The sequence below is a fragment of the Clinocottus analis genome, unplaced genomic scaffold (assembly GCF_023055335.1).
Source record: "Clinocottus analis isolate CAN_PGR_092001 unplaced genomic scaffold, fCliAna1.0.p SCAF_15, whole genome shotgun sequence".
Lineage (NCBI taxonomy): Eukaryota > Metazoa > Chordata > Actinopteri > Perciformes > Cottidae > Clinocottus > Clinocottus analis.
The window spans coordinates 1,515,268-1,526,399 of record NW_027175876.1 but is presented as its reverse complement, the minus strand read 5'-3'; the positions used below and the strand labels follow the sequence as shown (position 1 = coordinate 1,526,399).

The 11,132-nt window shown below is 44.3% G+C and overlaps 1 protein-coding gene across 2 annotated transcripts in view; it reads right to left on the bottom strand.

The window, feature by feature from the left end:
* Positions 1 to 4,040: 4,040 nt before the first annotated feature.
* LOC137785466 (1-phosphatidylinositol 4,5-bisphosphate phosphodiesterase beta-4-like) overlaps positions 4,041 to 11,132 on the bottom strand; it is a 54,227-nt gene continuing 47,135 nt past the window's right edge. Inside the window, exons 28-40 of one of the 2 annotated variants that reach the window (XM_068576719.1) lie at positions 10,543 to 10,747; positions 9,631 to 9,719; positions 9,119 to 9,275; positions 8,978 to 9,027; positions 8,441 to 8,506; positions 7,789 to 7,904; positions 7,522 to 7,597; positions 7,250 to 7,425; positions 7,042 to 7,143; positions 6,897 to 6,954; positions 6,702 to 6,788; positions 6,081 to 6,117; positions 4,041 to 5,655 (exon numbers count right to left, since the gene is read on the bottom strand). In XM_068576719.1, the coding sequence (XP_068432820.1) occupies positions 5,579 to 5,655; positions 6,081 to 6,117; positions 6,702 to 6,788; positions 6,897 to 6,954; positions 7,042 to 7,143; positions 7,250 to 7,425; positions 7,522 to 7,597; positions 7,789 to 7,904; positions 8,441 to 8,506; positions 8,978 to 9,027; positions 9,119 to 9,275; positions 9,631 to 9,719; positions 10,543 to 10,747 (1,296 nt within the window). In that variant the 3' untranslated portion in view covers positions 4,041 to 5,578. The remainder of the gene's footprint in view (positions 5,656 to 6,080; positions 6,118 to 6,701; positions 6,789 to 6,896; positions 6,955 to 7,041; positions 7,144 to 7,249; positions 7,426 to 7,521; positions 7,598 to 7,788; positions 7,905 to 8,440; positions 8,507 to 8,977; positions 9,028 to 9,118; positions 9,276 to 9,630; positions 9,720 to 10,542; positions 10,748 to 11,132) is intronic. The other variant, XM_068576720.1, reaches the window with a different exon arrangement.

Sequence of the window (11,132 nt, the reverse complement as noted above, 5' to 3'; positions counted from 1 at the left end):
CGTCGCCACTCCCAGCGCAGAGTTGCCCACTTTGTTCCGCCGGTCCACCTGGAGACCCAGCCTCTTGAAGGCTCTCACCAAGAACTCCACCACGGGCGAGCGGCCCGCCACGGCGGCGTACATGAGCACGGTGTTCCCCCAGGCGTCCGCGATCTCCGGGTCCGCGTTGTTTCGCACCAGCATCTTCACGGCGTCCAGGTGGCCCCGCTCGGAGGCGTGGCTGAGCGCCGTGCGCCCGGCGCCGTCCCGGCAGTTGACGTTGGCCCCTTTCCGCAGCAGCAGCTCCGCGAACTTGCACCGCGTGTCGCCGTCGGGCAGCAGCACGGAGGAGATGAGCGGCGTCTGCGCGCTCTCCGTCCGGGAGTCCACGATTTGCCCGTCGAGCGCGTCCAGCACGAACCTGGCCAGGTGGACTTTATCCTGGGACATCGCCTCCAGGAGGATCTTGGTGCCCGTTTGCCCGCCCGACTTCCCATGAGCCTTCAGCATGATTTTTTTTAAAATTGTTTTAATTGGATCAAAAACCTATCGGATAAATGTCATGTCTCTAAATGACACAGAGCAGGTTTAGAAAACCCTCTCCCTCCAAAACTAGTGCTGACAAAACGAATCCATTACCTGAGTTATATAGTGAAGGGGAGGCCACCGAGTTGCCGAGCAACTCAATGACTGCGCTTTGTTGCTCTCTTTCTCATGGAAATGTGTTGCTTACACTGACAATTAGGCGACACTGCGAGATGAATTCATCCTGCACTTGTTGAGTGGGATTAGACGGCAGTGCTCATTGTTTGGGCTCTGTGTGTGTGTGTGTGTGTGTGTGTGTGTGTGTGTGTGTGTGTGTGTGTGTGTTTAAATCTGGCCTGCGGGCTCAGTTCGTCCCCTCGAGACATTTTCAATCCTCAGTGATTTGATGTCAGAGCAGAGGAGGATCTGTCTCCGTTGGTGTTAGAATCAAGTTTTATTGAGTCAAAGGAAAGAAGTCTTTGGAGCTGCTGTTGTACAAAAAGCCCCAAAACACCAACATCACGTTCATAAAGATCCAGTTCATCTCATGGTTGTGTGAAAACAATAAATGGATGAACCAAACAGGTTTATGTTGTGACAAACATACAAAATTACTCACAATTGTCCCATTTACACCTGAATTAATTGCACATAAACTGTATTCAAAGAGCTTAACAAACCACATTTTGATTGCTTCAAGTTCATCAATCTGTTATTAATATAACAAATCTACAGTTTAAATAGAAAACAAAGGAAAAACAGAATAAAATCAGGGAAAATATTTTTTTTTTGGCAAACCAGAGCTTCAAATGTTTCATATTCTCAGTTCATCTCACTCATAACACTGAACATCTATCAGACGGCTTGGTTAATGTCTCTGGGCGGCAGAGGGCCATCAGCAGTGGAGTGTTTCTGCACCTGCAGGTGTGTGTCTGTGTGTGTGTGTGTGTGTGTGTTGGTCTCATTCACTCACACCACCGTCTGCGCTCCACCTCCTCCTCCATCTTCCCCATCTGCTGCACGTCGTCGGCCTCCGACGAGACGGAAAACACAGCGAGACGACAAAACGCACAAGAAACCAAACGCATGCAGAAGAACCACGTTGTGTCTTTTGTGACCAATTTGACACCTTTTACCTTTTTAAAGGTCTGAACGTTACGACGCTCATCAGTTCATCAGAGATCATCTTTATATATTCGGCATTTCCTTGCATACTAATGACTTCAGTCCGTTTTCATGCAAGTGAAGTGACGACAATGTGAACACGTGTCATTGTTGAACACAGAAGACGCTCTGGGAGCGTCAAACAGCGTAAAGACGTATTAAAAAAACCCACATGGTGGGATGAAGGTCAAACACATGACTTTCAACCAGGAGACCTGCGTCCAAGTCTGCTGTTTGTGTCCCAGACTCACATTAGCGGCGTTATATTGTCTATTATAATTAGTTTGTGTATCTATTTTAAGAGTCATGACGTCTTTCTTAAACCAAAGCATTTTGTTTGAATTCATGAAGTTAAACACAACCGGGCGACTTATAAAGTGACACTAAAGGCTGTGACGGCTCTGCAGTGATGCTGTGTGTGTGTGTGTGTGTGTGTGTGTCTGCAGTGGGACTCGGTCTCAAACTATGAGAGCAGATGATGATGGTGATGATGATGAAGAGGAGCCGGCGTGGGGTTCAGCTTGTGCGCTGCTGTGTTCTGCTCGGTAATAGCTGGTGAGTCACGGTGGTGGTGACTGGAGCCGCTCGCTGCAGTCGTCACCGCAGGATTCTCACTACAAAAGAAGTCTGAATCACTTCATTTATTTATTATTTTGCAGATTTGTCGTGTACTACGTTTCTCTGCCTTCGTCTGTGATTCACTTCAAGAACGCTCATCGTAGTATTTACATAGCGGGAAATGCAGATTTGAACAAGATAAGCAGAAAGAAGTAACATAAGACAATAAATTATGAACTTTTTAAAACATACTGACTTAAATTCAGCACACTTTGCTATGACATGTGACTTACTGTGAATTCTTCATGACATTTTGACATGTATTGTGAGTTTAATCCAGTTTTTTCATCCCCTTTTCGACATGCTATATATTCTGAGATTATTTTGTACTAACACTATTTTCCTAACATGACTTGTTTTCATGAGATTATTTGACAAACTATAATTATTTCATGACATATGACTGCTATGATTATGAATTCACATACTTAACTTTGATTTTGGATGTCATATTATTATAAATTGTCCTTTTTAATAACCTTTTGATATCAAAGACCATTTAAATATTCTGGCCAGCCGCAAACACACTTCATCTTTTATGATACAATAACATTACTGTTATCTCCAATTACATAAACTGAACATAAACAGGTTCATATTCAGGGGAAAAACTACATTTCTTGCATTTGGACAGTGAAGGAACACAAATGAGCCGTGTGGTTTTGTCCCATTTTACACCTGGATTTATTGGTACACATACTATAAAACAGTATTAAAGGAGCTGGATAACAACAGTATTTTCATTGCTTTAAGTTCAACAATACAATATAAATACAAAAACACGCACAGAATGGTTTGTTGACAAGCTACAGTTCAAATAGAAAACAAAGAGGAGACACAGTAGAAACGGAGGAAATCAAATCGGTGACTCGCACTGCAAAAATAATCCGCTTTTTTTTTTTTTTTGGACAAACTAGAGCCAAAAGTTACAACGGAAACATTCAACTAGTGCAAAAAAAAAAAGCCTCTAACAAACATAGTAATCTTAAACTACACTATATATAATATATATATTCATTTATTTATATATATCTTCATATAAATAACCCCTTAATTTGGCATTTTGTCATTCATAAAATAATTTTACCATCCTAACAGACACCGAGTGGCACATTAGAAAGCGATGGGATAAAATTTAAAAGCACTTTTTTTTTAATTAATTAATTTTTTTAACTGGTTTCATCTCTCTGCTCTAGATATGTGGTGGAGCTTCATCCTGTGTGTTGTGGTGCAGGAAGGGCAAAAAAACAACAACGGACGAATAGAACAAAGACGGAAACCCGGTGGTTTGATAAATGTCTTTTCCCCCGAACATCCAACAGACCCTCCCTCTCTCTCTCTCTCTCTCGCTCTCTCTCTCGCTCTCTCCATGAGCCCTTGTGACTGAACACAATTGGTCAAAAAAGTAAATTATACTACATACATTCCAGTATATACAAGAACATCCCGTCCCCCCTTTAAGTGTTACAGCAGAATAATCCAGAAAACTACAACAAGGCCAAAACGCCTCGAGGTGCTTCTTCCCCCGGAACGTCTTTTTATATCACCGTCATGACTTGTGGTCGTTGTTTTGTTAGTGGCGTGCCATGCGACGTGAAGCCTGGCTAATCATACGTGTACAAATACCCACAGGAATACTTCATAGTAGTACTTCACTCCCACGTGTGTCTCTGCTGTGGCTTCTTCGTCCGGCAGTGTGCACAACAGTGCTTCTCAAGTGAGTGGAAAGCGTCTCGGGCTTTCCACATGTTATTATTCAGTCACACCCCCCCCCCCCCCCCCCTTGACCCCGAAGGCGAGCGGCGGGGGAACGGCGAGCGTTTACGAGCTCTGAGGGTCGCGGTCGTGCAGTCAAGAAGCTATTAAAGGGAGCGCTTCGCTTCAGACGGCGTCTTTAACGACGCCGCCGACCGGACGAGGGCGGCTCGGAGACGAGCCGGTCGGCTATCGACACGACGTCATTTTGATCACCCATAATGCAATAAAAGTTTAATTTAGTCCGTCTTAACCCTTTAAGTTACTCCTAGATGTTCCCTTTATCACGTCGTCGGGTTTTCAATTAGGTTGGAAACTCGTGTCACTGCTTCTTGAAGTGAATTAAAAATAAAAAAGCAACCACATTTTGTCAGTATTGCTGTAAAATTGTCACTGATTCTCTTTTTTTCGGTTTAACTTTGAGGGAATCATGTGTTTTTTGTGTGTTTTAGTTGCATAGTATACATGATTTTGAGCCCAAAATGACTTTGAACGAATGTTACACGTGTTACTTTCAAGTAAAAGTTTCAGGACTGCAGTTACACAATCTCTCGGGTATTTCCTCAGTAATAAAAACAAAACTTTGACAGGATAAGCGGCCATAATAACAGCAAACATCTATCCATCGTGATCCCTTTATAGTTTTTGGACTCAGCAAGATAATAAGCCTTTTTCATATATATATATAATAATATATATAAATATATATTCGGCCGTTACATGAACAACATGAAAGTCAGTAATACATCTTGGTGCATTGTGGGTAAAGGTGACACTGGGGGTTGCCGCTCCTTCATACAGTGATTTTTCTTTTTTTAAATACATTCTTACTGAAATACAGACGACCTACAGTAGTGCACTGCTACATGTTCCACATCATGAAGGCCTATCACATACAAAGTGCTCCGGACAGGACTGGTGTGTGTCTGTGTGTGTGTGTGTGTTTGTGTAGCATACAGTGTATTTCACAAAGCTTTTTTTTTAATCATTTGTGCTGACATGACATTAAAAATCCTAAACGTATTCTTCTCTCCTCTTCCACACACACACTATCTCTGGAGTGGTTGATCGGGTACCGATTTCTTTTTTTAAATTTTTTTTAAAGAAATAAAAAAAAGAAAAGAAGTAAAAATGGAAATCCATCTTCTGTGAATGAATGAGTTTGTGCGTGTGTTTTCTGTGTGTAATGTGTGTGTGTGTCCCCGAAGGATGCAAAGAACATTAAAGGTGAAAGAAAATCTAGATCCAGTGGAGGAGGGGGGATGCATCCGACTCTCTCTCTTCCTCCCTTCCTCTCTCTCTCCCAGTGGTTAGACCCTCTGACAAACATGGTGAGCCCCAGCGGCTCAGTGGCATAAAGGAAGTGCGTGGGGTAAAAGTGCAGAGGGGCTACTGTGTGTGTGTGTGTGTGTGTGTGTGTGTTTGTGTGTGAGAATGACAGAAAAGAACAGAGATAGTGATGGAGGCCGGGTTAATGTCTCTGGGTTGTATAGGGGCTATCAGCGGCGGTGTGTGTGTGTGTGTGTGTGTGTTGGTCTCATTCGCTCACACCACCGTGGCAGGTCTGCGGTCCATCTCCTCCTCCAACTTCACCATCTGCTGCATGTCCTTGGCCTTCGAGGAGACGGGGGGGAAGAAAAAAACCACACTGAGACGAGACGGCGTTTTGTCTTTCGTCGCCACGTTTTGACGCGTGCAGGTTTGAGCTTCAGGGACGTGGATTAGCATTCATATCGTTGCCTTTTTAACTCCTAAAGTGGTGCATTGCTTCATTTCCATTGCATATTTCCACAGGTGATGTATAAGCTACATTGTTGGTAGGAAAGTGGGACTCTGTCACAAAACTATGAAAGCAGATGATGATGATGATGATGATGATCTGAATCACTTAATTTCTGTTTTATCGCTTGAAGAATGCTCACAGAGGTTATTTAAAATACAGATTTTAAACAAGCTCAGCAGAAAACTGATGATATGAGGGGAAGAAAGGAGGGAAACAAAGGTGTCAGAGGTAGAGTCGAGTGAGATGAGATGCCTACCTTGAACCTGTTTGTTTGCGTGGTGTGATTTCAAAAGCTGTGCCGGGAGGGGGAAAAAAACAAGCAAATCACATTAAAAATAAATGAATATGTGCATACAGGTGATGGAGCGTGGCAGGTGGTAAAATAACATGTACAGATGGAGATACGAGACCTTCACACGCCAAGTGAACATTTACATTTAATGCCAGTTACTGAGTAAATACTTCAATACGTGAAGTTGTTCTACTGGATGAAAGAGACTTCTTCTTCTTTGGGAGCAACACGGAGTCTCCTGAGGCGATCCTGACCAGCTATGTGGAACACTTCCTGCTTAAACTATTTACAGTCTACATCACAGATGACAGAGTGCGGCCATTATCGGGGGAAGGAATCACATTAGTCCCCCCGGTTTTGGACTTAAAAACCCAGTGGAGCTGAAAGGACCATAAACTGCTGGATGCTCTGGTTCACGCAGGAAGCGGCTCTCATAATAAATACTGCGGGTTGAACATCTATTAGCAGTCGCGATGGACACCGGCGGGCAGCGTGATGGCGGACACGCTCTGTTACCTTCGTGTAGTTTCTTCTAAAACATGCAGTTTATCGGCCGTGATGTTCGGTTTCTTGCATTCGTCCTACCTGCTCGTTGAACTTCTCCAGTTTCTCCGACTGCTCTCGCTGGTTTTTCTGTAGCTGCTCCAGCTCCTTCTGATGCTTCATGGCCAGCTGCAAGACCCCCAGGGGGCAAAATATTAAACAATAATGCAGCAGGACAATCTATCACGCGTTAAAGATCGGAAAATCTTTAAAAAAGTGCATTAAAACGCGACCCACCCTCTTCCTCTCGTCCAGGAACTTCTTGGTGTTGCTGCTGTTTAACTCTCGTACTCTCCTGAAACGGCACAAAAGAGCGTTACGAGTGCGACCAACGAGTCGACCTCCCGCCGAGCGACTTCAGCGTACATACGTGCGTACCCACCTCTCTCTCTCCGCCTTGTTTTTGATGGACTTGTCCTGGCTGATGGCTTTACTGTTTTCCATGGACATCTTGGCCTGGTTGGCGCGCATCTCTTTGCTCTGCCTACGATTGTGGAAGGAAAAAAAAAATATCTGGACCCCTGTAACACATGGATGTAGACTGTGTGTGTGTGTGTATATGTGTGTGTGTGTGTGTGTGTGACGCTCACCGCTCGTGGATGAGTTTCAGCTGCAGCGTCTGCTGCTCCTGGACGGTGGTCAGGAGCTTCTTGAGGTGTTCGCACTGCTGCGTGACGTGGCTGTCCTTCATCTCCTGCTCCTCGCTGCTGTGACTGCTCAGCAACTCGGACCACTCTTTGGTGTGCTGCGCCGTGATCTCCTTCACCTGCAACACACACACACAGACACACAAACGGGACGTTACAGGCGCACGTCTAAAGGTTACGGGTCGGCCCTCACAGGTGGTGACCGTGTGCGTCACCTTGACTTTGTGGTCGGCGGTCAGCGTTTGGATCTTGTCCTCGGTCTCTTTCTTCAGCTCTTGGCAGTTGTTTTCTCTGTGAGGAAAACAGCAGATGCATTAAAGTGATGACGTGCGTTTAAAGAGACGCTCCTCTCTGGATCACACGCTAAAAAGGCCATTTGGGGTTTTATAAAAGCTTTTGTAAAAGGATGTTCTTGAAATTGAGCAGGATGAATATGTGACTTACGATACCGATTAATTTCTCTTTCTTTAATTTTTCATTACCCTCGTTTCTTGATGGCTTTCTCCAACAGTTTCTCCAGAGTCGTCTTCTCCTTTTCGTGCTGAGAGATCAGCTTGTCCACCTGGCTGCAGTGGGCTTTCTGCATGGCAGTTTGATCCTAATTGAAGATAAGAAAAAGAACATTTATTAGTTTATTCACACTGTGGAAAGGCAGTTCTAACCTTTACCCAAACTATATCAACCTCGTGCATAAACAAGTATGAGAATCAAGCTTAAAACATGTTCAACACGACAAAACAGACTATGATTAGCTCAAAAATATCGATAACGTCTACAAGTAATGAACCAGCAGACGTCTTCATCCAGTCAACAGATGGAGGCTGGTGCTATTATACATGGGTTACGCAATAGGACTTAATGCTATGCTAATTATTGAGCCAGCACCCGCCATGGTCTCTATGCTGAGCTGTGGTCAAAGGAAAAAAGCAACTTTAGCAAGTCTAATTTCTAACAAATCGTTAATTATGTGGCCGCATTTACGCACGTTTTGTAATGAACGGATTTGGTAAGCAGGAGAGACAATGAGGACGCAGTGGTCAAGGGAAGATGAAAGGAGGCGCCGGCCGCCCGCGCTCTCCTCCTCGTCCGTCTGAGCATCAATGAGCAGCAACAAACACTGAAACCATCACCAACCTTTGACTGCTTCTTCTTTAACGTGGCGAGCTCCTTCTGTTGCTTCTTAATCAGTTTAAGGTACGTCTGCAGCGGGAGAGAGGAAGGCGTCATTGATCCTGTTCAGTTCATGTTGAGAAGAGTCTTTTTTGGCACAATAATCAGTATTTAGTACAGCGGATATTTTATGAGGTAATTATGAGATCGTTGGGGGGATTAGATAGTTTTATTTTAACAAAAATAATAAATTGCAAAGAAACAGTGCAGTATTAGGTGCTTGTAATGCTATCATAGCTATGTGATGCTAACACTATCCTGGTACTTTGGTATGATAACATTACACTTTCACCCTACGCATATTTTACCTATAGCTATAACTCTGATAAATACTTGTATATATTCATAGTAACCTGATAAAAGCATACATTCTTGGTACTTAAAATGAATTATGAGTAAATAATGCAGCATTTGTTTCTTCCAAAGGTAATGCTTTCACTCTTCTTGTACGATGTCTCACAGGCTTGAGCTGCAGGTAAGTTTTCGTGTTTGTTCACATACCTTCATCAGTTTTAAGTCATCAATGCTGACATTAGGCACGAGTGCATTATCTGAAACAGCAGAGAAAAGTGAAGTTTGACTCTGTGTACGAATGTTATGTGTTTTTAAAATGCATATGTTTTTAAGTGTGTGTGTTTTTACCCTTCTTGGTTTCTGCCGTGTTGTTCTGAGCAGAGTTGGAGGTCTGGGCCATGTCCGAGCTGGCCTGCGGTGTCACGCTGGTCTTCACCGTGTCTCCTTTGCCCTTCCCCTTCTTGTCGTTCTTGGAGCTTCCGCTGGGAACGTCTGCGATGTCGTTCTACAAAAAGGAAATTATAGACTTAGCTGGTAAGTTTTGTATGGCTGCAGACGTAATGGAGGTAAAAAAAAATGGCCGGTCGGACAAATACAAGTTCATGCTTTTTGAGGGAGATTTGTTTTTCCCTGTGTTTTATCTATTGTACAGACGTGAAGCGCTAGCAGACGTTAACTGCTAGCTTAACTAGCGTAGGTCACTGCTGGTGTCCACCTGCCTGTTGCTCCCTTAATAGCTGCTCAATGTTGAATCAAAAGAGCCACAGAAGTTTAATTCCTTCTGGGTCCGACCAGACCCAGTCAACCAGTAAACATATCTTTAAACCAGTATGGAGCTGGTGGTGAGCGTTCATGTGTACCGTGTCGATCCCCAACGCCTTCATCTGGTCCGCTCTCTTTTCGGCTATAGTCAAGAACTTCTTTGGGTCCGATAGCGCGTCCACGATGGCTGAAAATGCACAAAAAACAAAGAAAAGATTCATTGATGAATAATAACGGCGGGGTTGAGAGATTGTTTCTTTGCCACATGTTTGATAAGATAATGTCCAAATATATATACTCCATAGTTAAGGAACTCTTTTTCGGAGCTATGTCTGGTAATATTTTGACGAGAGTAACCAAAATGAGACTTAGAAAAGGTAGTAAACAAAGAGCGTTATCTTTAATGTCACTCTGCTCCAACAGATCTAAAGCGCTATCACAGAAGCTGTCCTCCTCCTGCATGATTAATTGCGGCTTCATTATGCTGAGAGAGGACTCGTGGAACTGGCCCCGGGGTTGCGTCTAACCGGGTTTAATGAAACTGTTTCTGAGAGATGGATTATTTCTGAGCTGCTAATACAGCGCCGTGCGTTTGGCGGGGAAGCGATTCTGGCAGCAGATCTCATGGAAGAAAGCTAATGGTTACAGTAATGGTTCCTCAGCGCGAGCCCTTTGGCTTTATTTAACGACGACTCCAATTGTCCTACTCATTCGTATGCTTGTGCTTGTTTTAAACTGTCTATTACTGCAGATTCACTGTCATCATCATTTGCACCACGCCATTACTCTGAATGCTCAACCCAAGGCTGAGAGAGAGAGAGAGGGAGAGAGAGTTGCCTTGCTTGCCTTTTTCTTCTTCCCTCTCCTCCCTACAGGCTACAGAAACAACTTCATTATCGCTTATGAATAAACAAAATGTCGGTATGAAGCAAACTTGTATTTCGGCGTTGAGACATCGTAGAACAAACAGCAACAGACACAAAGTTTTGTAATTATTGTGCTCGCCTCACCTCCGAAGCCATCGGGCACGTAGGTCTTGAGGATGATTTGGCAGAAGATGGTGGGCAACGACAGCGGCTTGTTGCCCTCGTTCCTCAGCGAGATGTGGCGGTAGCCGGCCTGCAGGCCGTCCAGAGGCAAGAGGCGCTGGCCAATCAGCTTGTTGTTGTCGTCGTAGACGCCGATGCGCAGCACCGCCAAGTCAGGTAAGATCACCTAGGAGGGAGGAAGGAAGGAGGGAGGAGAAGGTGGGTTGAGGAACAGGACACGACAAGGTGCAAGAGGAAATAAAAATCCTGGTTAAGAGGAGTAGGTCATCAGCAGCCCTGTGGGAAGTCTCCTTACAGCAACGCTGCTGAACCGCTCTGATGATAAACAACAAACTACTTCACGGCCGTTGCAGTAAAATGGTTTCTCTTTCGAGCTAACGGCGTCAGAAGGTCAAGGATGAAGCTGCAGGAGACGCCATCAGGGGGACGGTCACAGGGATACAGGGAAAACGATAGCACACGACATAGCCGACTACTGACAAGGCCATCTCCACCGTTAGTAGAGTAAATCATGTGTGTGTGTCTTTGAATGAGCTTGTGTGCACCGGAGA